The following is a 27604-nucleotide window of genomic DNA, read 5'->3' as shown; positions in this document are numbered from 1 at the left end:
TAGACCTTGAAATTCAAAAACCTAAAGCTCTATAACCATTAAAGCACAAATTGACAACATCGCGTCAAAATATCCTTTAATCAAACAAAAAGAAGAACAGGAGTACTTGTGGCACCTTAGAGACTAACAAATTTATTAGAGCATAAGCTTTCGTGGACTACAGCCCACTTCTTCGGTATGCATCCGAAGAAGTGGGCTGTAGTCCACGAAAGCTTATGCTCTAATAAATTTGTTAGTCTCTAAGGCCTTGGCTACACTTACCCGGTAGTTCGGCGGCGAGCGATCGAACTTCTGGGTTCGACTTATCGCGTCTAGTCTGGACGCGATAAGTCGAACCCGGAAGTGCTCGCCGTCGACTGCGGTACTCCAGCTCGGCGAGAGGAGTACCGCGGAGTCGACGGGGGAGCCTGCCTGCCGAGTGTGGACCAAGGTAAGTTCGAACTAAGGTACTTCGAACTTCAGCTACGTTATTCACGTAGCTGAAGTTCCGTACCTTAGTTCGAATTAGGGGGTTAGTGTAGACCTAGGCTAAGGTGCCACAAGTACTCCTGTTCTTCTTTTTGCGGATACAGACTAACACGGCTGCTACTCTGAAACCTTTAATCAAACACTAGTTCTCACACAGCATTTTTCTTACTTTGCCTATCTGTAAATGTTGATTATTATTGATGGAAATATTTGTCATGGGTTTGTGTGTATATGGCGAAATTGACATTTACTGACAAAAATCTAATCCTCCAAGACTACTTATAAAGCACATGCAATTTGAAATTGGCAGTAGAGCGGTGGAGGAGGTGGGGGTCACTAGCTTTTTCCTACCTTTTAAGATAGAATTGGAAGGGCAGTGTAGATCTGGCTGTCCTTCTAGTAAGCTAGGCTGCCAGTTTCAGAATGCTGTTGGGGCATAATGTACTATAGAGTCTGTCTCAGTATCAAATCAACATGGTAAGTCAGGAGGGCTGGGGAGGAATTATTGGCCAGAGATTGGGGTTAGGTTGTATTTGATCGCACAATGGTAAAGCTGTATGCTTGTCCAAACATTGTAAAATACAGTATGGGGCGGGGTATCAAGTTTGATCCACCACACTATTTTGAACACTCTATACAGATTTCTTCACTCATATCCAAGGTGATGCCCTCAGGAAGGCCTGAGTCGACAGCAACTGTGAAGTTTTCAAAAGAACCTGTTCTGAACTCCAAAAATAAATAAATCAATAAAAAAATCTGAACATTTCTTTAAGTGGTTTAAACAGTTGTCACTTGCCATCTAAACTAAGCCAGCGGGAGGGAGTGTTGTGGAAACTTTCCACACATAAAAATTAACTTTCAGGCTGGGAACAAGGTACTTTTTGGAAACCGATAAGCAATCGACACAAGAATGGAAGTTCCCTCTTTTGGATGAGACATAAAACCAAGGTCCAGAACACTGCTGGCCATTGATTCAAGATCTCATGGCACTTTTTGCAGCATTATCCTCCGCATGGTGGCTTCCAACTTGAGCAAGTACATAATTCTGCCTACTTAGCCTTTCCCTTGCCCCTTCAATTTAGACGGTGTAACTCTTTTCACCTGCCATCCCATACTGTTATAGCTGGTCACTCTGTGCACTTAGGCCATGTCTATGGCAGGAGACTGTAGCACAGGCTCTGTAGGGCCATAGTGTAGATACTGCCTACATCCAGGGAAGGGATTTTCCCATTGATGGAGGTAATTCACCTCCCTAGATGTGGCAGTAACTAGCTTTATGGACCAGTTCTTCTGTTGACCTAGCCACGTCCACACTGGGGGGCTAGGTCGGCTTAACGACAGCGCTCAGAGGGGGGTGAATTGTTCACACCCGCAGCTCGGGGCAGGCCTTACGGAGCGGTGGGGCTCCACCCCAGAGGTGGCTGCATGCCAGCAGAGGATCCCGGGGCGGAGCACGGGGCGGGGCGGCGGCGGGAGAAGGAAGGCGCCCGGCGCTGGAGCAGAGCGGCGAAGGGAAGGGGCAGGGACCCAGCGGCCGGGGCGCGGGTTTATTGGCCGGCGCAGACACGCGTGGCCCGGGCAGGGCTGAGACACGCACCGGACCCGGGCAGCGGGCGCCCGGCGCTCACATGATGAGCTGCGCGGCCGGGGCCGGGCCGAGTTTCGGCGCTGGGAGCCCGGCAGAACTTTCCTCCCGCGGTCGCCGCGTCCCGGCCGGCCTGGCCCTGGGAGCCGCTTCGCTCCGCAGCCCGCTGGCGGCTTTTGCTTTGCCGGCCCCTGCTCCCCTCCCTCCGCTCGCTCTTCTCTCATTTCTTCGTCAGCTGCCTCCCGCTGGGCCGGGCCCCCTTCCCCTGGGCTCTCCCTGCAGCCTTTCATTCCCCTGCTGCTGACCTCGCCTCCTTCCTTCTTTCCCTCCCCCAGATCCTTCCCCCCCAGACACACACATCCCCTTCCCTCCCCACCCACGCCCGTGCCCCACTCCACCATGCTGATGGGGACCATGCCCCCAACGGAGGTGTACTTCTCTGAGCGGGTCATCGTGCTGGTCTCCTGTGTCCTCTCCTTCCTGGGCTCCAGCCTCCTGGTCTTCACCCATGCCCTTTGGCCCGAGCTGCGGACCCGTCCCCGGCAGCTCCTGCTCTACCTGTCCCTGGCCGACCTCCTGTCGGCTGTATCCTACTTCTACGGGGTGCTGCAGGACTTCGACTCGACCTCGTGGGACTGCGTGCTGCAGGGCGCCCTGTCCACCTTCTCCAACACCAGCTCCTTCTTCTGGACCATGGCCATTGCCTTCTACCTGTACATCACCATTGTGAGGGGCGCGCCAACGGGCACTGGCCTGCTCTGCTTCTTCCACGGGATGAGGTGGGTGAGTTCTGGCCACTCAACTGGTGTTACCCTCATCCAGGGCTCCCACTTCAGCCAAGAAGTGCCGCTGAGAGCTGGTAGATGGGAGTCCCACCTGTGCTCATCAGTGCCATGATCTTGGTTGGATGGCTGTTGTGTGTTGGAACTTCCCCACTGCTGCCAGGATTGGTGGTGAGCTGATGGGGACTCAACCTGGTCTCTCCTGAGGCTACTTTACCCTTCTTTAGCCCCTTTCAAGCCAGGGCTTTGTGGTCATTAACAAAGTAAGTGTCTCAATGCCCTTGGGAAGTAGTTCTCATTAAACCCAGATGCGGAAACTGGCGGGAAGAAATGACTTGCTCACGGTCACACAGTGGATCTCTGGCAGAGACAAGGAAAGAACCCAGGAATCCTGGCTCATAGTTCTGACTTTCTGTCAGAGAGAGTCCCACTAGAATACCACCCGTACCCAAAGCAGGGAGGCTGTATTTAGTGCCTCTGCTCCAGTGACTAAGTCCCTCATTAAGCGTGTGTTTACCTAGCTCCTTGGCCTTTCCCGCCCCCCATACTCCCCTTGCACCAGTAATTCAATAACTGTAGGGAGAATAGTATCAGGGGGTAGCCATGGTGTTAGTCTGTATCCACAAAAACAACAAGGAGTCCGGTGGCACCTTAAAGACTAACAGATTTATTTGGGCATAAGCTTTTGTGGGTAAAAACCCCACTTCTTCAGATGCATGGAGTGAAAATTACAGATGCAGGCATTAATATAAGGTGCCACCGGACTCCTTGTTGTTTTTGTAGGGAGAATGCGGTTTGAAAGTGAGGAGGAGGCTAGAAAAACGGTCTGAAGGCTGTTTGGCAGATCTGACGGAAAGCAAGACAAAATAGCTCACGGTTTAACTTGCGCCTGAGTGTTTACTGTTTAGCTAGTTGATTTTCCACATCATGTTTAATAAAAGCCTTCATTATGCAATCTGAGCTTGTGTAATCATGTGCCACCTCCAAGCTCAGCCTGACAGTGATCCTTTGGTGCTCTGGGCTGCCAGGTTTTTATAATAAATTACATGGGAAAGGCTATAGTTTTAAAAAACCCTCCCAGGCAAGCCAACGAGTGGATTTTGTGGTCTTTTTCTTTGTCAAATGTTTCAATCATCTCGTACAGTACGTACAAACAGCATTATTTTGGAGATGATTGAATTACACTGTTGTGCCGATCTAAAAGATAGACTTGCTTCATGTTTTCTCTGGCCTAAGTGTTAAGTAGAGAAGAAAATTGGATTCTTACACTCAGATGATAATTAAAAGAGTTAAGGCAACGGCTGCCTGAGTAGAAATCAGAGAGCTTGCAAAAGCCGCTTGATAGCTCGGAGAGTCTAGTGTGTGACTTACATGATCTTTGCTATTGTATGTTACAGGGTTGTGGGATTCTTTCATTTGGTCTTCAAATAACGAGAAGGTGGTGAGGCGGGGCTACGGAAATTATAGAGAGAGGGAGAAGTGCTAGTGAGAAGGGCAGGCCTAATGGTTAGGGTACAGGAATGGGAGCCAAGATCCATGAGGCCAAATTCTACACCGACTTGCACCCCATCAAACTTGATAAGAATGAATGAGTCTCTGCGGAATCTGGTCCATTTGTTCTTTTCCTTTTCGATCAGTGATTTGTGGGACCATGGTCTGTGCCTCAGTTTCTCCATCTGTTTAATGCTTCCCAACCTAACAAGGGTGCAGGGGAGGGGAATTGTAAGGATGGATTGATTGTTTGTGCAGCCTGCTAAGGATTCAAGACATCCCTTGCCACCACTAGGTACTGGGAGAGAGGATTCAGAAGCTGAACTCCCTCCCTCCCCCCTTTGTGAACCTTGCTGGGTTTTATTTTCACACTCCATATAGTCAAAATCGATCACCATGTTCTCTCTGTCCTAATAAGCGTCAGCAAGATGCCTGGGTATCATTCAGCTCAAACTTTGCTGTGTTCGAAGGACAAGGCAGGCATTGATATCCAAGTCCCATTATTGGATTCTGCTTCATAATCAGTTGCACACATACAAAATGGGAAATGGCTGCCTAGGAAGGAGTAATGCAGAAAGGGATCTGGGGGTCTTAGTGGCTCACAAGCCAAATATGAATCAACAATGTAACGCTGTTGCAAAAAAAGCAAACATCATTCTGGGATGTATTAGCAGGAGTGTTGTAAGCAAGACACGAGAAGTAATTCTTCTGCTGTACTCCGCACTGATTAGGCCTCAACTGGAGTATTGTGTCCAGTTCTGGGCGCTACATTTTAGGAAAGATGTGGACACATTCGAGAAAGTCCAGAGAAGAGCAACAAAAATGATTAAAGGTCTAGAAAACATGACCTATGAGGGAAGATTGAAACAATTGGGTTTGTTTAGTTTGGAGAAGAGAAGACTGACAGGGGACATAACAGTTTTCAAGTACATAAAAAAGTTGTTACAAGGAGGAGGGAGAAAAATTGTTCTTCTTAACTTTTGAGGACAGGACAAGAAGCAATGGGCTTAAATTGCAGCAAGGGTGGTTTAGGTTGGACATTAGGAAAAACTTCCTAACTGTCAGAGTGGTTAAGCACTGGAATAAATTGCCTAAGGAGGTTGTGGAATCTCTGTCATTGGGGATTTTTAAGAGCAGGTTAGACAAACACCTGTCAGGGATGGTCTAGATAATACTCAATCCTGCCTGGAGAGCAGGGGCCTGGGCTGGATCACCTCTCGAGGTCCCTTCCAGTTCTGTGATTCTATGATTCGTAGATGACTCTGCCGACCCACTGCCGTGCAAAACCTATGAAATATTTTTACCAACCTCAAAAATCTGCAAGAAGTCAGAGAGAAAACCGGTGCAGCAGCTGCACCAGTGGGGACTTGTTCCCTGCCCCACCTATCAGCATCGTTCTCCTCTTTCCCCTCCCTCCTTTGTTTTCTTTATTGTGGCTTGAGAACTTGGCCATAAAAGCGCAACTTGGGAGGTATGCTGTCTGTCTGGTTATTTTTCAAGGCTCCAAAGTCCTATTGCCCAGACTGAATTGTCCTTTGTGTACTGTCCAAAATCCCTTATCCAACAGGACAGGTCGAATCTGGAATAGCTCACAAATGTCATTAACAGATTCCGGGGCATGTGGTGACAAGTAAACTGAATGGAGGGACAGAGGGGGCTGTATAAAGAGAAGATGTTATTGTTAGGGGTTAAAGATAAGATAAAATCATTAGGATCCTTGACACAAGAAAAGGGGTTAATGATAGATTAGATAAGAGTTTAGGAATCATTGTGATAACTCACCAAGGCCCTGATCTTGCAGTGAGTCACACACGTGCATATTCCCATTAATTTCAGTGAGACTCCATCTGGGCATAGGTGGCTGTACAGCAGGGTGGGCAAACTTTTTGGCCTGAGGGCCACATCGGGGTTGCGAAACGGTATGAAGGGACAGGTAGGGAAGGCTATGCCCCCCCCAAACAGCCTGCCCCCCCCGCACCCTCTCCGCCCCCTGACTGCTCCCCTCAGAACTCCTGACCCATCCAACCCCCCACCCCCGCTCCCTGTCCCCTGACCACTCCCTCCTGGGACCCCCGGCCCCTAACCGCCCCCCGGGACCCCACCCCCTATCCAACCCCCCGTCCCCTGACCGCCCCCTCCCAGAACCCCCTGCCCCTTACCGCCCCCCCGGGACTCCACCCCCTATCCACCACCCTTAGCCCCTTTCGGAATGTGGCCCTGCAAACATGGACAGAGGCTTCAGGAGGAGCAGGGGCAGCCGCGCAGCCGGAGAGAAGCGCTGTTTCTCTCCAGCTGGCTGCGCGGCCGCCCGCGTTCCCCGTGCTCCCGCCACTCGCCCCCCCCTCCTGCTCCCCTGCCCCCACAGTGCAGCCCCTCCCCCCGTGGGGGGGCGCGCCAGTGCTGAGCTGCCCGAGTGCCCGGCCCTGGGTCCCCCTATTGTCGTGGAGTCTGTGCCAGGACACCCTGGGTTCACTTGTAAATCTGCCCCTGAGCCGTGCTGCTGGCATGGGGAGCTGGAAGGGGGACAGCAGTGGAGGGGCCGGGGCCGGCCGGGAGCTCAGGGGCCGGTCAGGACAGCCCCGCGGGCCGTAGTTTGCCACCTCTGCTGTAGAGAGTGCATGGCAAGAGTGGGGTTGATCATAGTTAAATTACCCGTAAAAGGGTTGACATTTTAAAAAAGACAAATGCTGTCCTGCGGTTGCCTGTGTCTTATGGTGGGAAAAGGAGTTGCATTTCTCATTCTGACATTCAGTTTAATCAATCAGAGACTTTTTGTTTTTAATTGACGTGCCCCTGTGATGGCTGAATGTGTGCTGGACGGTTTACCCTGGATTTTTTCTCTTAAGGAAATAGGATTGTTGCTTTAGATGAAACCTGCCAGACTGGTTTCTTGGTTATTGACTGAGGAGTAACACATGCTCTGTTTTAACAGCCAGTCTGGGGAGCTCCATCCTACTCTTTCAGTTTTGTTGTGCTGGGCCTCAAGATAATGGAGTTAATTTTGAGTCCGTTTAAACATTTGCAATGTGTGTTAGTCCCAGTATCCTGGCCACAAAATTCTAAGTTAGTTAATTATGTTCTGGTTCTCTGAATAGCCCGTAGAATCTCAACTGGAGACAGTTTCCTTTGCTTCCTATCCTAAATTGTGTAGTATGGTGGGGTGCTATTAAAAAGCTTCTTCTGTCCACCCAGAAGTGTCTGCATTTCATTGGGGAGCTAAGCAGTTAGAGAGAGAGCATGTGTGTATGTCTATGTATCATACATGTCTGCAGCGCGCTTTGGGATCCTTTCAAATACAGGGCCGTGTAAATGTAGACTACTATTGTGTTACCCATCAGAGGTTTCAGTGAAAGGCTCGTAAACGTATTGCGCAAGTACTGCTGACAAATTGTTTTCACGAAGGTGAGATTGTCCATAAACTCTTTAAGTGCTGCTGATAACATGTCAGAAGCTCTCGCAGTTTGCTTTGGTTTTATAGGGTAGCTCACCAAAGGCTGTTACAGGTCAGGTCAAGTTCAGTGCAAACACATGAACGGTAGTGCTGTAGCGTGTAAATCCGTGGTCACATATCCGTGACGGGTGGTCTTCCTGGTGACAGAAAGCAATGATGCTCTGATGACACCCAAACCAGATACACTCATAAATCTAGAGTAACTGGACCAGGTGACCTCCTAGTTGTCCCCAGCTATTGGTAGCTACCAAGGCTGGTGGGAATAGAAAGTTTATAGAGTGGCCCGTGAAGATAGAGGAATAGAATATAAATATTTTTTTCTTCCCAAAGCATTTTACCAACAACATGCATGCAGTCCAACTGAAATGCAACCACCTCTGAGGTGGGGGGCAGCAGCCTGCCAGCGACTGAACACAGCATGTTGTATAGGTAGAGGTGAGGGCCAAAGATACCAGGGCAAATGACTGATTTATTAAAAAGTGCTGTGTAGTCTTCAGTGTCCATGGAGAGCAGAGAGAACCTTGACTTTTAAGGTCTCCTAAAGAGACCCATGCACCAAACTCGAAGTATTGGCCTCCCCCACTTACATAACCTAAAACCGTGTGTGTGTATACACACACTCTCGAACTTCAACAGCCTATGGACCTACCACCAGGTCTGGCAGCCATGTTGGGTGATTGCCTGGGATGCTGTGAAACGAAAGCTGGCCAGGAGCTGCAAAATTTAGGTGCAGATCCTGCCAGTCCCAAAGTTCAAGGGGGTGAGGACACAAACCCTAAGTTTAGGGGAAAGGTTTGGATCTGGGCAGGAGCAGTGCCAGGGTTTTTGCCACCCTAGGCAGCAGCGCTCCTCCTCTGAGCATTCAGGGGGCCTGGGGTCTTTGGCGGCAGGGGTCCTTCCGCTCCGCGTCTTCGGGGCACTTCGGTGGCGGGTCCCGGAGCGAGTAAAGGACCCGCTGCCGAACTTCCACTGAAGGCCCTGGCTCTGGGTTCTGGTTAAGGTGCATCTCTGGATAAAACCCTGTACAGTTCGTGGCTCATATTTCCAGAAGCCCAGCCTCCTTTTTTGAGGATGCAAATTCCTGCTCACAAAAAAAAATAAATGCACTTGCGGTTTTGTGGAAGCACAAATCCTACCACTTGAACGGGTCGCTGCCTGACTTGCCCAGACAGCATACTGCAAATCCTCCCCGCGCTTGTAGGAATATAAACTGCTGCGTGAAATGTGTCAAAAGGTGAACAATTAAAACAGCCTGACCCCAGACACTTTGTGGGGGCGGGGGCGGGGAGGAGGAGAGTGTGAGGAAACTGAAATGGAAAGCCGAGATGGGAGCTTCTTGTACCCCAAACTCAATAGTGCTTAGCTCATTTTCCTGTTAGCTAGCAATAGCCGGGGACAGTTCTTCTGGGCTAATTACTCCAGGTCTAAGTGTATCTGCTTTGTGTGTCATCAGAGCATCCCCTTCTGTTATCAGGTAAAGTGCCATTCGTGGCTGCATACATGTCTGAGTATTTACACGCTAAGGCAATACCAATCAGGTGTTTGCACGTCACGTGACCAGACGTGTAACACCCTTTTGTGAGTCCCAATAAAACAACCCAACTTGCAACAATGCTTTCCATCAGTACATCTCAAAGCACTTTACTGAGGAGGTCAGTATCGTTGTCTCCATTTTACAGATGGGGACACTGAGGCACAGAGGGGAAGTAACTTGCCCAGAATCTCTCAGCAGGCCAGTGACAGAGGTGAGAATAGAATCATGGTCCCCTGGGGGTCTAGTCTATTGATCTAACCACTAGGCAATACTGCCAAGTGCTTTACAAATAGATGAATCCTCTCAGCCCCTGTGAGGTAGGGGAGTGCAGCCATCCCCATTTTATGGATGGGGGAAACTAAGGAATATAGAAATTAAATACCTTATTTTCAGAAGTGCCAGGCACCCCATCTTTGAGTGCTCAGCCCTTCTGAAGACTGGGGCCTAAGATACTGTTTCCCCAAGGGGCGGAGGAGAGAGGGAGTAACCCAAGCCAGGAATAAAATTCAGTAATTCCTGGCTCCTCGTGTCCTCTGCTCCCTTTGTTACTGTGCTGTTGGTATGCCCCTTGGGTGTGTCCTGTGGCCAACAGCAAAATATCTTCATATGTATGGGCTAAGGAGTGCCCCCGTAGCCTAGGAATAAACGATTCCAGAATGTGTGCCTCTGTGATCTGCATGGGGCTGGCATGGACGGGCATGGCTGTAGCAGCCCTAAAAGCAGGGGGCTGGAACAATTTGTATAGTGGGGGGCTGAGAGCCACTGAACTGTAAACCTTGTATATGATGGAAACCCCTTCAAGGCAGGGGGTGCCCCCGCACCTCCAGCACCTACGACTAAAAGGCCCAATTCAGACCATCGCTTAGTATCCCAAACCATCATTTTCCAGGCTTAGAAACTGCCAGTGCTTCCCAGTTTTCTGATTTCACACCAGTAGGCACCTGTCTTGCTCTGACCTCCGTCGTTCATTTACTGTTGAATAGCCGGGAAGCTCAATACAGTGGAAAAATAGCAAACCCCATTTGCAGTCAGAGCTGGGGTAGTTGTTAGTTGTGAATAACCATCAGGAATTTTATTTTTTATTTTTCCTGTTCACAAATCAATCCTGATATCTGTAGAAATATTTGCTGATGGCTTTGAATAAACAACTCTTCAGTCTATGGGGTGATTTGTAAACTGTTCTCTCTCCATATTCATGGAGTATGATTGGCCATCTCCGTCACATGGACATGGTATGAATTTTTTGCTTCCTGACTGGATGAGTAAATGTTATAAAATTGGAGGATGATAAAATCGCGAACAACACAAGCTCTGGCAATAATTTTCAAGCAAGTGATCATTCATGCCAAGATGTATGAAACTTCTGGGATTCAACAGCCATTTTCACAAACACTCAGCAGTTGTCTGAATACTTCGGAAAAGCCAATGCACTGGGGGACTCCTCCATGAGTAATAGCATGTGGAACGTCTCTCTGCAGAAGTATTTTCAAAGGGCTGCATTGGACCAGCTCTATTAGTGCTTACAGCTCTTTCTGAAACATCTGAAGTCTGGTTATTTGCTTCTGCTGTTTGCATTGTTCTGCCCCAGTGGATGGCGACCTTGGTGTGGTGGTGGTGGTGGAGCGGCTTGAGTGTTCCCATGATGCTGAAGCGGTTCCTTCAGGAATCTCGCACTCCTGGCAGGGTCACCCAAGGCGGCAACGTCGAAGGTGAGGTTCCAGACAAACAGCGATCTCCCCTCCTCCCCCTACCGCCCCCCCAAGTCCTCAACATCAGAACAGGCGGATGAAGAGACCAGTTCTCTCAACGGCTGTGAAGGTGGCTGACGGTTGCAGTAGAATGAAGGTCTCCAATGATGTTGGTTTCCTTGCCATTGGATTGTGATCCTCCTCCTGCCAAGCACCATGTGGACACTGGTATGCAACAGGGTCTCCATGTTCAAAGAAATCACGCACCGGCACCTTCCGTCCAGTTCTGCCCCTTCCCTTGGGAAATGTCTGCCCCAACTGTGACAAGATCTGCGGCTCCACCAGCAATAAATGGCTGTCATTTTATGGAAGACCATCATCCTTGAACTTGGAGGGATCGCCAGCTGTGGCAAGTTCTCATTTTGATGTTTATGGGAGATAATGAGCCGAGTCCAAACCCCAGCTCCAAGCACACCATACCGTGATTGTTTGATGTTTAACCTGGAGAGAGAAAGTGTGGATGGTTTTGTGGTTAAGGCCTTGGGCTGGAGACTGAGGAGATCTGGATTTAGTTTTCAGCTCTGCCACAGACCCCCTGTGACCTTAGGCAAATCACTTAATCTCTCTGTGCTTCAGTTTCCCATCTGTAAAATGGGCATAGCAACACATGGGGGGTAGTGAAGATAAATTCATTAATATTTGTCAAACACTCGGCCACTACCGTGATAAGCACCATAGAAAACTTTATACGTTGTGGGCACTGTTTGCTTTCTCTGTATTAATTAATTATGTGTGGTAGTTATTCTCCCCCCTCCCCCACCTACAGCTGTATACTAGACTTGGAAAAAATGTGGACTGGCTGGTTAGAAAGGACAAGGGATCTGGAATTGATTTCAAGAGCACTGTCCTCCCATGTATCCTTTACTGAGTGTAGCTGCTCAGGATCATCTGGCAAGTAGGATTAAGAACCTAGAAAGATGAATAAGGAAATAGGACATTTGCCTTGTTTTCTTGGCACCCGGAGGGGTGTTTAGTCTGGGCTTTTGTCACTGTTGGGCTACTTTTTTCAGTTCTTGAGGATCATGCCTATTGCCACCTCCACAGGCCTTGCAGGGTGGAATAATATGGAAGGGCCCGGTTTTGTTTCCAAGTAAATATGGGCTGGCATTGTAGCAATGGAGAGATTCACAGCTAGTTGGATCCGGGGCTAGGCTTGTCCTCTGCACTGTAAGATAGTGGGTGGGAGTTGGGGTCAGGGGGGAACGTTTTATGCTTGAGTCTGTGAATTCCTGTGGTTCTCACTTATGGATTTTTGTGGGCTGCCCAAGCTGTCCCATGACTTCATTTCCCTTCTGTTTTTGGCTGCAGCCATCTACTAGGGATGGTCCTGAAACAAAACACTGGCTCTGAACACCCTGAAACTTCGGCAAGTTCCTCTCTGGGTCCGAACTACGTACATCAGACTCATCTCTGCTCTCTCATCAATTCTTGTATTTGCCACCAATGCTTTTCCCTAAAAAGACACACATACATTCTGCTCCCTCCAAAAACAACCCCCCCCTTCCCAAAGTTACCAAGTGTCCAGTTTTCCAAAGTAGTTGCCCAAAGAAGAAGTAGGATGTTTAATGCCTTTATGTAACCAATCGGCACTTCTATTTAAATGCCAATTAGACGTCTAAATGCAAGATTTAGATGCCCATTGTCATTGTCCATACTTGAAAACTGGGCTCCTGCTGATTCGCTCTTGAATCAGCGGACTCTATAGAGTGTTCCAACTGGAGCAGATTTTCATACACCCAAGTCCAGGTGCTTGCGTGTTTCAGGGAGGAGTATGGAGCGGACTGCTACAGATGACTGCAATTTGGCAGTGAAGAGCCAAGGAAAGGGTGTTCTGGTAGAACTCAAGAGTTTGGGCTGGCAGAGAGAAAAAGGATGCAAGATTATATTGCTGGTCACCTGCGGTGGTAGTAGCAAATGATGGGTCTCTCTGAGTACGACCTGTCTGCGTGTTTATACGCTCCTGTCGGAGCAGGATGGGGAATTGATGCTGCAAACTGATGTCATGTGGCCAATGCTACAAATTGAGAGCAATCGAAAAATGAAGACTTTTCTGGTCCAAGCCCCCGTTGTTCTTTGGTTGCATGGCAGCTGCAACTTTGGCTCCTTGGTGATCTTACCTTGCACTGATAAAATAGATCTAAAATGCCGCCATTCTGTTTGGTAGCATCTTATACTGGTGGAAATGATTGCACAGGATTCAAGGCAACATGATTAGACCTACTGTTTGCTTAAATCCTTGAAACTGTGGAGAGGATTCTTATGCCATGTGCATCTCCATTGTACCTTCCTGTAGGTCAGTAAGCAACATGTCTAGAATCTATCACCCGTGGCTTTTCTTTCTATCATCCTCTCCCCAGCGGGGAAGTGGTGGTATCCTGCCAGCTGAGAGAACTTGGGAGAAAGGAGTCCAAGTCACTTAGCTGGAGTCAGGTCCTGTACTTCCCATGTAGGCAAAACTCCTGTTTTCACTTGTGCATACGGAACTTGAGATCAGGGACCCTGAAAGATGGTTTCATTGCATGGACTGTCAGGCGCAGACGAGTCTACGTTATGATGGCATTGACCGTGGCTGAGCCTGCCTTTGAACAGGACTGTATTCTGTTCAGATATAAAACCGTTCACAATAGGGCTTTTGTGATGCATGGGCTTCTTGCTGGATCATAAAAGTTTCCTAAATACTCCAGTGCTGCGGGCCTAATAAATGCAGGAGAGAAATCAGTAGAACTGATCCACCATCCCAGATAGTTCCATATGGAGGATTTAGTTGTATCTCTCCCTTCCTACTCTTATTTTTTTCCCAATGTTTGGATTTTCCTTCCTTCAGCTCAAGGATGTGCTGCGCTTTAGACTGAGTGAACTGGGTGAATCATAGGTCACCTCAGTGATTGTCTCTAATGACAAGAGGAAGTGTCAGGATGTTATAATGGCTGTAATCGGTACTCTCTGGAACGGAGCAAGCCATGTTACCCTGTTTTTTAAAAACAAAAACAAAACAAACCTCTGCTTCTGTCTGATGTGGGGGGAAATAAGGAAGTGGAAGAGGAAGCAGGGGGATGAAATGTCATTGTGTCTCTTTCACGTGATTTCCAGGGTAGGAAATCCAGCCCAGCTCCTAGGATAGATTATTTGGGACGTCTCCAGCTGTTGTGCAGGTCCTGAGATGGAATTAACCTGGGAAGGGTGTTGGCGTGCACTGTGCCTTGCTGCACCATGGGGTTCCCAGGTGTGCTGATTGGATTTCCCAGCTGTCTGGGTGCTGGAGTCACCAGCTGATTATCCCAGGACACTTCAGTGTCCTCAGCGCTGAAGGTTTGCTTATGTCTGTGACCTGTTCCCCAGCTCTTCACTGCGTGGTGACGATGAACTGAACCATGTCCTCTTCTCCCTCCCATTCTCTCTTCTCAGCTGGGGAGTCCCACTTGTCATCACAGTGGCTGCTGTCGCTTTGAAGAAGATTGGCTATGATGCGTCAAACGTCTCTGTGGGCTGGTGCTGGGTCGACCTGGAAGCGGCGGATCAGGTCCTGTGGATGCTGTTAACAGGGAAATTGTGGGAGCTGCTGGCGTATGTGATCCTACCTGTCCTTTACATCCTCATCAAAAAGCACATCAATAGAGCGGTTGGTACCCTGGGTGCTTTTGCTTTAAATAAGGATGACTTATGATGGTATTTTCATATCACTTAGACTCTCAAGGCATGCTATCAACTACATAGATTGGAATGGCTTTGCCCATCCCTAAAATGCAGCCATCTCTGGGGAGCAACAGTGCACAGCACCTCTACCCAGTGACTTAGCATGAGATGAACATGGCACCCATTTAAAAACTGTAAAGGGGAGGGGACGTGGAAAGGTAGAATGTAAATATTGGAGTAGGACATTGGGGAAAAAATCCAGACCTGGTGTAATCGAAGGCAACTTTAGTGGTGTTGATCCACCTACACTAGGCCTGAATTTGGCCTCTGGGGGGAGTGGGGGTGTCAAATATCCTTAGCCTGGCAAAAAGTGCTGTGGGATCTTGAGTGGCTGCTCTGTGCTAGGCACTGGATACACACCCCTAATAAAAAATTCAGCTCCTGCCCCAAAGAGCTTTCAATCTATACAGCAAATAACAATGAAACCTCTGGCGAGGACAAGAATTTGGAGGGCCAGGTTAGCACTTGAACAATGTGGAAATATAAACCTAAATTATGCCACAGTGGCAGGACACCGGGACCTCCAGAGGACAGATTCCTATTTTTTGCCCTAAATTATGGATTTTAAAAAAGCCAACTCTAAAAATGTCGTCTTCCCCTGGCCGCCAGCGCAGTCGCATCTGCTTGCCAGGGTGATAATTAGAGAGAGCAGACAGCTAAGGGATTGGTTAGGCTAGACATCCAGAAGTTGGGATGTTTCTCCCACCCGGCTCTAATCAGGAAACCTGGCTTGCCATCTCCCAAAGGATGGCCGGCTTTCCTGCCATGAGACCGGGCATCGCCTGGTCACGTCTGTATTGGAAACACTGGGGAATATCCTCAGTGCCTGGAGATCTGGGAAGAGGAGGCCAAGAAGGTTCATGGCTGCCTATCACCTGTCGCCCATCTCTGAACTAGACGGGACTCTGTGTTCTATCAAAGATGCCAGCGTAACTGTCTGGAAACCCAATCTCCCCCATTCCCCGTCCGTCTGCTCTGTGCCAGAGACTTTCAGGCACTGTCCTCTCCCTCACGTGCCCTGGGCTCTGATTCCTCGGCAGGAAGGGAGCTGAACGCAAGCGGTTGTCAAAGCCGATTCTTGTAACTGGTTTCCGAGGGCCGGAGGCAGCAGCAGGCTGGGCCATCTGGACTGCAGCTTTTCTCCCTTCTCCTGAGCTTTCCCCTGTAGCTTGAAGCTGTCCTGAGCCTGGTAGCCCTAGGACTGCGGCCTCACAGCTCTCCTCCAGCCCTGGGGGGGGTCTGCCATTTCCAAGGAACAGCAATAAATAACCTTCCCTCCCTGCTGTGGCAGCTTGTTTAACCACTGCTGGCTTTGGAGCCAGCGTGGGTTTCCGACACGTGCTTTCTCGTGATTGTGAGAGCAGCTGTGTTAGGAGAGGAATGCAGAATGCTGGCAGGTTGTATTCTTTCCCAAGAGCGTCTTGTACCCCTATAGAAATGGCTGGGGCTTTACTGATGGTCCTTGGAGGGGGTCTAACTCCCAGCTGCCCTGTGAGGTCTGTGTGTGTTTGCACCGACTCTTCTGGGGCAATGGGCTTTTGCTGGTGGGGCTGCTAGCATTGGGAGGAGCAGGAGGAATGGGGGTTGGGGGAAGGGAAGGGTATAAGATTTTATACGCTCTGCAACACATGTGAGAGGGAGGAGGAGTTTTCAGCGGGACACCTGTGCTGGTTTTTGAGAGGTGTCAGTTCAGAGGCTCTCTGCTCATTTCGCCAGCTGAGAATCTGGCCCTTAATCTCTTGATTTCCCCCTCTGTAAAATGGGGATAATCCTTCCCTGCCTCACACACGTCATTACAGTGGTGTGGTTATGTAAGGCTCTGAATAGACCGTTAGTACTTTGGAGACCACAGAGGCAATAATAATTGATACTTTGCCCTTTATAGTTGTTTTTTATCTGTGGATCTTGGTTTTATAAAAGTAGGCTGAGATTACTTCTATTTCACAGGCACGTACAGATTAAATAACTTGCCAGAGGCCATGCAGCAATTCGGTGGCAGAGCCAGGAATGGAACCCAGGTTTCTCGACAACCAGCGAACCTATTTTGTAAAGCATTACTGATGTTTACGTTGCTATAGCTGTGATTGTTCTTAATTATTTAGCAACCTAGGTGTATGTGGTGCTCACGTAGAATACTGAAAAAGTCGAGGTGTCCCATTCTGCCCTCCTTTACATCTGGGTGGCCGTCTTGGTTTCGCCCCGGGTTTGCTTATGTTAACGGGCAGAATTTTGCCCAAAATCTGTGTTCCAAAGAACAGATAGGTAGCTGGGCTGGAGTCCAACCTGGGCAGTCTCTGTACGGCCTGGGCGTTCCTTTGGCTGACAGTGCAGCAGAGGGCAGAATGCGAAGGGTTAATTGGCTTTGGCAAGAAGCCACCAGCGTGAGCATTTGCAATAACCTAGTATTGGAACTTCAGAGTCTTTCATTTTTTCTTTCCTTTGAAGCGTGCGGCACTCTCTGAATATCGCCCCATACTAGCCAGGGCTCCGGCCTTTCAGCCCAGGACTTCCATAGCAGATAAGAAATTGATCCTCATCCCGCTCATCTTCATCTTCCTCCGCATCTGGAGCACTATCCGATTCATCCTGACCCTCTGCAGCTCCCCTGCCGTGCAAAATTCAGTCCTGGTGGTCCTGCACGTAAGTACCTGCCGGTCGCTGCACTCACCTGACAGGTCCATATGGGAGATGGGCAGGGGGGGGGGGGGTGAGAAGTGATGGGCTTGCCCACGTCTGAGACATGCAGTTTTTGGCCCCTGCCATTTTCGGGACTAGATGTAACCGTGCAGGGACTCAGAAAACGGCCTGCATGATTTGTGCGTGCATGCCACCAGCAAAGACTTCATGCTAGCCCAAGAGCATAGAATCAATGAAATGTAGGGCTGGGATGGGACCTTGAGAAGTCATTAAGTTCAGCCCCCTGCTCTTTGGCAGGACCAAACAAACCTAGACCATCCCTGGCAGGTTTGTGTCCAACCTATCTTAAAAAATCTCCAACAATGGGGATTCCACAAGCTCCCTTGTTAAGCTCTGGAATAGGCTTGCTACGCTTAGAGTTAGACATTTTTTTCCTAATATCTAACCTAAATCTCCCTGGCTACTGATTAAGCTCATTACTACTTGTCCTACCTTCAGTGGGCACTGAGAACAATTGATCACAGTCTTCTTTATAGCAGCCTTTAACATATTCAAAGGCTGTTATCATATCCCTCCTCTGCCTCCTTTTCTCAACACTAACCCTTCCCAGTTTTTTTTAACCTTTCCTAATAGGTCAGGTTTTCTAAACCTTTTATCATTTTTATTTCTCTGTTGCTGCTCTCCTCTGGAAGCTCTCCAAATTGTACAGCTCTTTCCCAAAGCCTGGGGCCCAGAATTAGACACACTACTCCAATTGAGGCTTTTCTCCTGTTCTCCCTGAACACTGTGCACAAGCTATATAATTTTCTATGAGCACGAGAGTGTACAAAGAAAGAGTTAGTGTGATTCTCCCAGTTCTTTTTACAAAGGCACCTGGGCTGGGGGGCAGATGTCCATTTCTTTCTCTGAAATAGACCAGGCTCTGACTCATTATCCTAAACCAGCATTTCCTAAAGTGGGAGCGTGATCCTTCTGGGAGAGCTAGTCAGGGTGCACAGTTGCACCTCTGCTTTCCTTTTTAAAAAACTTCCTTCAAAATGTGACCCAGATATAACAAAGGCAGCAGATGTCCGCCTGTGTTTGCAGAGAGCCTGAAACAATAGCTCAGCGATGTGGGCTGCCCCATTCTGTTCAGATGGCCAGGATGATATACTTTAAATCTCAAAATGGTTAACTAGTCCACTGCTCATCAAAGCAGGGAAGAAAGGTGAGGAAGGGTCATATTCTGAAGATCTACACAGGATATTCCAGTGTTTCTCAAAGTGAGGGCAATGTCCCCAGGGATAGGCGGGGCTTGGAAAATGAATGCATTAAGACTGGTAGCTTTTGAGCAAGACAGCAGAGTTGCAGGGAATGGGCATGATTGATTTTCCTGAAAGGTGGGGAGCTTCGCTCCCACAATTTTGGGAAGTGCTGCCCTGAACAGTATTTTCTTCCTCTCATATAACATTCAAGACTTGCATGATTCTGGGAAACGTATCTCGACTTTGCTATGGATCAGCAAAGCCTTTTTTATGGCTGTGGTGGAGCAGTTTCTTGGCGGATATTGTTGCTAATCTATTTATAATTCACAAAGAGCCCACTCCTGATCAGCGCTAATGCCTGGGGAGACCTGTTGCGAATGGCCCAGCTCTGCGAACCGAGGGAGGAAAACCAGCCAACAGTGATTAAAAATCAAATTCTGATGCATCAAAATATACCCTGCCCAGGAGCAGCAGTTTCAGCAGCATCTAGTGGCCAGAGGGGCAAACTGCAGCCAAAAAGAGATTCCCCCGTCCCAGCTGCTAAGGACGCAGAGGGAGATCCATATTGTAGGCGAGGAACTCGGTGAACGTCTCTGCCGGAATGGAACTGTTGGTTCCAACGGAATAGAGCTGAACTGCTCCTCCTGGGTGCCAATGTCTCGCATGCGAGGGGCTGGCTGGAGGTGCTCACACCTCTCTGGCCACATTTCAAACAGAAAGAGGATCTGAGATATTGCCTGTGGGGGTTGCTACTCTACTTCAGGGAGTTCCAAAGCCAGGCTAGTTTTAGCTTGGTTTACAGATTTTGTTGTTGTTATTCGAGCCGACCCTCCACTAATACACAGATATGGCACGTTCTGTAAAGCAAGGGTCTTGTGAAATAGAAGGGCCTTCGTTTTCCTGTCCCCGGACTCTTTTTATCTCCCCTACACACACACTTTTTTTTTTTTTTCCCTCTCCATCTCTTGATTCCTCTTTCATGTCTGGGTGTCTCTGACTAGCCTCTCACTCTTTTATTCAACGTTCCTGTTTACTGTCTCAACTGTTGTTCTCTCTTCTCTCCCTGCCTCTGCTCTTTCCTGGGTCTCTCCTCCCCAGTGTCTTTTTCTCTCCCTCTGTTTTCTAACTCTTCCCCACCATTTCTCCATCCCCCTATGCCCTGGCCTCTCTTAGGATGGGGCCAGAGCACAGGCTGTCTTTGCCCTCCTAAAGCGGGACAGTGGGGATGTTCCCTTCTAAACACAGGTGAGTTGTCCGCATTTCCTGACTGCTTAGGGGCTTGGTTTTCTTTCTGGTGCAGGGATGATGTCCCAGACCCTTGTCCTCTCAAGGCTGAAACCCCCTGCTCTGCCCGTTCAGTGACTGTCTTGGCCTAGTTCAGCATCTGATTGCTTCTGGGATGGGGGAAGAGACACCTCCTGGAACTGCTTGGAGCTAATTTTCTCTTCCTACCCTTGCAGGGAATTGGGAACACATTCCAGGGAGGTGCCAACTGCATCATGTTTGTCCTCTGCACTCGTGTCATCCGGACCCGGCTGCTCTCTTCCCTTTGCTGTGGTCGCTACGGAGGTTTGCATCAGCCTTCACAGAGCCTAGAGGGGGGTTACCAGCACGCCGAACCCCCCAAGAACACGGAGGCTGAACAGACGAAGGCCGAATTCGCAAGCACCTGAGCCTTGAATCTCCACGGCTGAGTGTGAGATTCCGTCATTCTTGGTAAAGGTTTAACTGTGAGTCCTGCCTGTGCGCAGCCTCGTTCCTGTAGTCGGGGTAATTGCCATGGGCAGCATGGAGGCAGAGGAGGAAAACAACAGCGAGTTTTATTAAGAGAGATGAATTCAGCCGCTAGAGCGAGAGAAGAGAATTGCACTGCAGCTGGTTTTGCAGCACTCCTGCAGGAGAACTGTCCATCTCTGGGTGTTTTACAAGCATCAGTGAAGTGATTCGCACATGGCCTCTGTCAGACAGGGAAGTGTGGAAAATGGGGAAACAAGGCACAGAGGCAGTCGGTGGTGCAGATGGGGTTAGAAGCTGTATCTCTTGACCCTTTAGCTGCCCATATATCAATTGACAACGCATGCAGCCGAGTGTCGATAGGGATCTGTGGTTACTGCCACTACCTGCCTATCCGTGGTGCCCCCATTTCCTTAGTAACTGAGTACCTTACACGCTTTATTGTATTTATCCACACAGTATCCTTGTGAGGTTTGGGAAGTAGGGCAGTGCAGTTAGCCCCACTTCACAGAGAGGGAGCTTAGGCACAGAGAGGCTAAGTGACTTGCTCAAGGTCACTCAAGACTCTGTAGCAGAGTAAGGATTTGAGCCCTGGTCTCCTGGGTCATAAATTAGTGTCCTAATCCCTGGACCATCCTCTCTTACTGCCTGGCTATGTTCAGAGTCCTGTTTCCATTTTGAGGCGGAGCCCAGCAGGAACGTAATGCAGAGCTGGGAGGGTGCTGAGACGTTGCCCATCTGAGAGCTGTATGGGTAGGAATCTGAATATCACCCAGTGTTGGATGGAACAGATCCTGGCAAAGCCGTCTGACTTTACTATGGAGCTGCAGCCCATGAAGACAAGTCCCACGGTGCCATGTTTAATCTGCTCAGATCCAGGTGGCTCACTGCGCACTGTAGTCTCTGCAAAAGCAGCTGCAAGCCTTGCAGAGTTCCCTGACCTGTATTGGCCCTTCCGGGTACACTCCCACCACCATTCGTACAGAGGGGTGAACTCGAAAAAGGAGTCCCCGTGAGCAGCTGGGTGTGCATGGAGCTAGGCGAAAACTGGGTGTTGCGCACGAGGGAGAGAGACGACATATCTTTGGGTGAGCTCCTGCCACCCATTTTTTCCTCCTTGTTCGCTCTCGATACAAATGCAAGGCTTGAAAAACCAGAGCAGGATTTTGCTTCCTAGCCGCACTTGTTTTTTAAAAAAACTATTTGCATAAGCAGCTTTTGCAGCAAATTAGCGACACATGAGCTGTCTGGGGTGGGGGTGGGGGTGGCAGAGGGCAGCAGCCCAACTCCCATTGCTCCATGCACGCAGCTGTTCAGAGACAGCGCTCGTTAGTGTAACTAATATTAGTCCTGAGCACATGGCGGTCAAATGATCTAGCGAACACCCAAGGTCTAATCGTGGCTGGGATGATGAATTCGGGTGTGGCTTTGCGTAAAGTCTTTAAATGAAGCGCATGTGGGAGATTGGCGAGGGTATTATTTTATATCCCAGGAACGCCTCAACTTCCCGCTTGGGGGCAAGATGCTGTTTAGCAACATACTGCATAGACGTATAGGAAGGCAAAGGCCGCGCTCCAAAGAGCTTACAGTCTTTCTTGCTGCCTCACCAGGGTGTTGAGAGGCTGATTCGGTTAATATTTGTAAAGCATGTGGAAGGTGCGTTCACATAAGTATTATGAGCAGATGACTTTTAGATAGGGTTACCACCTTTGAAATGCAAAAAACCTGCACCCCCGCCCAAGGCAAGCCTACCCCAACCACAAGTCAACTTTGCAACCCCCGCCCCTTCAACAGCTACTTATAGTATCTAGAGAGAGAATGCATATAGATAATCTCACCCGTGTTCTCACATGACTCAAACCTTCTCCCACACCCGCGCAGTGCACTTGCATGTTGGTGGGCAGACAGCTGCTGTATTTTCAACAGTTTTCATCTGTTGTTGCTAAACTGCTGAAGTGGGAACGCTGCGGCAGCTTCAGCTGGGTACAGAAACTTTGCACGTTCGATATCCCAGGGGAGTGTGGTGGTGGTGGTGATGATGATGCAAATGTTTAGACCCATGTAAAAAGAAAACCCGGCAGATTACATTATTTTTCTGGCAACTGGCAAATCCATAAAAAAAACGGCCCGGCCAGTCAAGTATGAGCCAGGTGGTAACTCTACACTTAGTGTACGTATGTACAGCACCTGGGAGGTGTGACTGCAGCATGTACAGACTTGCCTGCGATCGCTTTGATCTAGCTAGCTGGAATAACCAGAGTGGCATGGGCCAGGTGCCAGTGTACATCCCCGGGGTCTCGGGCAGGGTTATGCTCCAGCAGCTAGCTCTGGGGGCCATGACTTCACTACTAACGTTATTCGAGGTAACTAGATCCAAGCTAGCTCAGGTAAGTCTGCACCTGCTGCAGTCACACCTCTGATTGTAGCGCAGACAGATCGTTAGCACGCTGTCCTCCAACCAGAAATGTGTATTACCTTGATAACAAACAAGTAACCAGCCCAGCACCTAAACCTCATGTTGCCAACGGTGAGCATTGCATGTGACTTGATTAATGGCAGCTGCAGTTTCCTTTCTTATAGAGGGGGAGAGACTAAGCGTTAAAATTGAAATTAAAACCTTGCTTCATTTGAATCTTTTGAAGCTGCTTACAGAAGAGGAAATAAGAATTCTGATAGTCACCAAGATATTTTTTTAAATGCAGCAAAACCACCTTCTCTCTCAATTCCTCTTTCCATATAACTCCAAAGAAAGATTGAAAAAAAAAAAAATGGGTTTGGTTAGTCTGGAGAAGAGAAGGTGGCGGGGGTGGGGTGGGGAGGAGAGACATAAGTACATAAAAGGTTGTTATAAGAGGAGGGTGATAAATTGTTCTCCTTATCCAGTGAGGACAGAACAGGAAGCAATTGGCTTAAGTTGCAGCAAGGGAAATTTAGTTTAGATATTAGGAGAAACTTCCTAACTGTCAGGGTAGTTAAGTACTGGAACAAATTACTTAGGGAGGTTGTGGAATCTCTGGCATTGGAAGTTGTGTCAGGGGTGGTCTAGATAATACTTAGTCCTGCCTCAGTGCAGGGGACAGGACTGGATGACCTATCCAGGTTCTGAGAGAAACAGGCTATGTTTTCCTGCTCTGGCTAGCTAACGTGACAGGCACCATGTTGCCTGACGCACCACGGATTGAACTAGGGACCTCTAGAGCTAAAAGCAGGTGCTCGTACAGCATGAGTAAAGAGTCAAGGCTCTGCAGTTAGTGGCTGTAACAACTCATGTGTGACGGGTTGGATCACAGAAACCCCCCTGGGAGTTGCCACCCGATGTGCAAAGACTACCCCTGCTTCTGTTTTCCCTGCCAGCTCAGAACTCCAGCACCCTGTCTTGCTGAGCCAGACACTCCTGTCCGGCTCTAACACAGATCCAGGGTCTGAATCACTTGTCCCAAAGCTGCAAGTTTACCTGAAAACAGCTCACAGTAGTGTGCTTGTCTTTAGCACTCAGATGCCCAACTCCCAATGGGGTCTAAACCCAGATAAATCCGTTTTACCCTGTATAAAGCTTATGCAGGGCAAACCCAGAAATTGTTCGCCCTCTATAACACTGATAGAGAGAGATGCACAGTTGTTTGCTCCCCCAGGTATTAATACATACTCTGAGTAAATTACTAAATAAAAAGTAACAGAGGGTCCTGTGGCACCTTTGAGACTAACAGAAGTACTGGGAGCATAAGCTTTCGTGGGTAAGAACCTCACTTCTTCAGATGCAAGAAGTCTTGCATCTGAAGAAGTGAGGTTCTTACCCACGAAAGCTTATGCTCCCAGTACTTCTGTTAGTCTCAAAGGTGCCACAGGACCCTCTGTTGCTTTTTACAGATTCAGACTAACACGGCTACCCCTCTGATAAATAAAAAGTGATTTTATTAAATACAGAAAATAGGATTTAAGTGGTTCCAAGTAGTAACAGACAGAACAAAGTAAGTTACCAAGCAAAATAAAATAAAATGCGCAAATCTATGCCTAATCAAACTGAATACAGATAATCTCACCCTCAGAGATGCTTCAGTAAGGTTTTTTTTTTTTTTTTTTTTTTTTTTTCTCAGCCTGGACACCTTCCAGGCCTGGGTCCAATTCTTTCCCCTGGTACAGCTCTTGTTGCAGCTCAGGTGATAGCTAGGGGATTCTTCATGATGGCTCCTCTCCTCTTTGTGTTCTCTTCCACCCCTTTCTATATCTTTTGCATAAGGCGGGAACCCTTTGTCCCTCTGGGTTTCCACCCCCACTCACTGGAAAAGCACCAGGTTAAAGATGGATTCCAGTTCAGGTGACATGATCACATGTCACTGCAAGACTTCATTACCCACTTGCCAGCACACACATATACAGGAAGACTAATAGGTAAACACAACTATCTGCAGACAATGGTCCTGGTTAATGGGAGTCATCAAGATTCCAAACCATCATTAATGGCCCACACTTTACATAATGACAATAGGCCCTCAGAGTTATATTTCATATTTCTAGTTTTAGATACAAGAGTTGTACATTTATACAAATAGCATGATCACACTCAGTAGATTATAAACTTTGTAATGATACCTAACAAGAGACCTTTTGCATGAAGCATATTCCAGTTACATTATATTCACTTATCATATTTTTATAAAACCATATAGACTGCACAACTTCACATCATGTCCTCTGTGGATTAGCACAGAGGGGACCCATAACACAGCCCAGTGAGTTGCACTAAGATAGGGGAGGCCAACCTGAGCCTGAGAAGGAGCCAGAATTTACCAATGTACATTGCCAAAGAGCCACAGTAATACATCAGCAGCCCCCCATCAGCACCCCCCCACACACACACACCCTGCTCCCAGCACCTCCTGCCCACCGGCAGCCGTGCCAATCAGCGCCTCCCCCTCCCTTCCCACATCTCCGATCAGCTGTTTCGTGGCGTGCAGGAGGCTCTGGGGGTGGAGGGGAGGAGTGAGAGCATGGTAGGCTCAGGGGATGGGGCGGGAAGGGGTGGAGAGGGGGCAGGGCCTGTGGCAGAGCAGTGAGCACCCCCCGGCACATTGGAAAGTTGGCGCCAGTAGCTACAGCCCCGGAGTCGGTGCCTGTACAAGGAGCCGCATATTAACTTCTGAAGAGCCGCATGTGACTCCGGAGCCCCAGATCGGCCGCCCCTGCACTAAGACATCTGCAGCTCAGTGGAAGCCGTAGTCCTGGTCAGGGGGAGTCTAAATGACAGTGATAAGCCCTGGCTGCCGTCTACACTCGTGCTCCCCCTCAGGAAGATGCACCAATGGGAAATGTATTAGACCATAAAACACTAGTGTAGGCAAGGCCAGGGAAATGGAAACAAACCCATAGGAAGTCAGTGGACGTGGGGTTTTAGTTCCCTTCGCTGCAGCTGAGCGCTGCCTAAAAATAAGCAGTGGTCGCACTGTGTCATAGGAAGAGGAAGTGCAGAAAATGTGGTGTGCAGAAAATCTGGCAACTTCTGGCCCTTGCTGCATGCCAACTACTGCGATGGGATTTCAGGGGGATGTGGTGGTGGGAAGTTGCTGATGACAACGCTCCTTGCAGGTCGTGCTGCCTGGGTAAAGAGAGAGTTTGGTCACAGCCCTTCCAGGCCGGCCTAGCTGTGGTTGTGAGCTACAAGGGGGGCCCATGGAAAGAAGGGATTAGGCCATGCTGGAGCACATGCGGCACCAGTTCCGAAGTAAAATTCAGCGTGCTGGCCCATGCAATAATGGCAAGTCCATGCTGGAAAATACTGCCGCTGCTGCAGGACTTCACTCTGTGCACAGCAGCCCATGTGCTTCTGGTCCACAGGAGGCTTGGTACATGGCACAAGGATGGGCTTAGGAAGACGGCAAGGTCCTAGATCTTAACCGGTTTGCTTTTGTTTTGAACAGGTAACTGAAGTACCACCAAGTGCCTGTAGAGGGAGATAGAGGCCTGAGGAAAACGAACTCCCACTTGAACAATTACCGTGCAGGCAACGACTGACAGGGTCTTTATGGAAATCTCCCTCCATGGAATTCAGATACCAGCTGCCTTAGCGCTTCTTTCAAGATTTCCAGGAATGTGCTACCGGGTCACACCCCAACTTCCAGTCTCATCCCCATGCCCCTCCCACAGAAGTTTACAAATTATTCCTGGGTTCTGATTTTCTGTTTTACTAAGAGGATTTCTCACCGTGCGGCTGGGGTGGGGGGAAATCCCCAACGTTCTGAAGACTCCAGGAGCTTCTGAATGGAAGCGCCTTGGATGTGGGATCGATTTATCGTCTGTTTCATGAGGCCTTCAAGGGGGCTCCTGCTCTTCTATGCTTCAGATGGTGGATGGGGGCCGATAACTTGGCAAAGTCTTTCTTTGTTCTCCTTGGGGTGGGGATGTGTCTTGGATGTTTTGCTCCTTTTCCAGGGCCACACCAGCTTCCTTCTGGATTTCGGATGTGAATGAGCTTGGGTGGCCGCTTGACGGAATCATGGCTCTGTGGACAGTTTGGTACTGAGGGTAGGTAAGTGGGCGAGCATATCAACCCAGCCATCCAGCGAGAGCAGCCCCTGAAGGGGACAGCATGGACATATGGACACATTTTGCTGCACAAATCCTAAATCCAGGTTTTCCTTCTTCCAAGGCACAGTCTGTTTTTATTAATGTGCCCCTTCTCCCACCCGTGGTTTTTAAAATCACAGCTTGGGCTTTAGGAGATGCCATCCCTTTTAGAACACACCCTGTTTACAGCGCCTCAACTTTCCTTTCCTGATGCACTTCTGAAACCCTTCATCTTTTTAACAAAGTCCTCACCGGATTCCTGTCTCTGTGTATGGACAGTGGTCTCCGTCCGGTGCCTTTTTTTTTTTTTTTTTTTTTTTTTTTTTTAATGGAGATGTTGTTATTCAGTGTGTGATCAAGGCACAGATTGGTCTGCCAATATCTCTCCAGGCTGGGTGGGGGGAGAAGAGAAATTCTGTGACAATGTTTTTACAAGTTCCCAGTGTGTCTGTAATTTAACAAATGATTGTCTAAGGCATGTCCAGGGTGACTAAACACAAATCATCCATGCCAATTGTAGATGTTGCTCTTCCCGATTGTTTTTACTCGGATATTGACCTCTCACCAGCATGGGGTGCAACCTGCTGAGCTGTTTTTGTGTGTGGGGGGGTTGGTTGATTTCACTTGGAATGTCCACCACCTTCTTGGTATAAAATTAAAGGACTGTGTGAAATGA

General features: G+C 48.8%; 1 protein-coding gene and 1 long non-coding RNA gene across 5 annotated transcripts in view; one reads left to right on the top strand and one right to left on the bottom strand.

The window, feature by feature from the left end:
- LOC122173968 (uncharacterized) overlaps positions 1-2626 on the bottom strand; it is a 12383-nt gene extending 9757 nt beyond the window's left edge. For both annotated transcript variants that reach the window (XR_010594230.1, XR_006175083.2), the window contains exon 1: positions 2489-2626. This is a non-coding gene — a long non-coding RNA (uncharacterized LOC122173968). The remainder of the gene's footprint in view (positions 1-2488) is intronic.
- Positions 2097-27604, top strand: GPR157 (G protein-coupled receptor 157). Of its 3 annotated transcripts, none has more exons than XM_005292873.5 (5): positions 2097-2832; positions 14465-14678; positions 17198-17392; positions 20094-20349; positions 26283-27604. In XM_005292873.5, the coding sequence occupies exons 1-4, from the start codon at positions 2453-2455 to the stop codon at positions 20304-20306; spliced, it is 1002 nt and encodes a 333-aa protein (XP_005292930.2). In that variant the 5' UTR covers positions 2097-2452; the 3' UTR covers positions 20307-20349; positions 26283-27604. The 3 variants fall into 3 exon arrangements, 2 of the variants coding, with proteins under 2 accessions (XP_005292930.2, XP_065431147.1); XR_002888698.3 differs by having other exon boundaries at positions 2310-2832; positions 20094-20363; XM_065575075.1 differs by having other exon boundaries at positions 2310-2832; positions 20094-20329; positions 26283-26424.

Source organism: Chrysemys picta, chromosome 21, assembly GCF_011386835.1.
Source record: "Chrysemys picta bellii isolate R12L10 chromosome 21, ASM1138683v2, whole genome shotgun sequence".
Classification (NCBI taxonomy): Eukaryota; Metazoa; Chordata; order Testudines; family Emydidae; genus Chrysemys; species Chrysemys picta.
This window is presented reverse-complemented; position numbering and strand designations above follow the sequence as displayed.

Excerpts from the sequence above, each read along its gene's own strand:
- GPR157 (XM_005292873.5), top strand. The coding sequence starts at position 2,453 with ATGCTGATGGGGACCATGCCCCCAACGGAGGTGTACTTCTCTGAGCGG. Across the intron at positions 14,679-17,197 it reads AAAAGCACATCAATAGAGCG|CGTGCGGCACTCTCTGAATA; the intron begins GTTGGTACCCTG and ends TTTCCTTTGAAG. Across the intron at positions 17,393-20,093 it reads CAGTCCTGGTGGTCCTGCAC|GGAATTGGGAACACATTCCA; the intron begins GTAAGTACCTGC and ends CTACCCTTGCAG.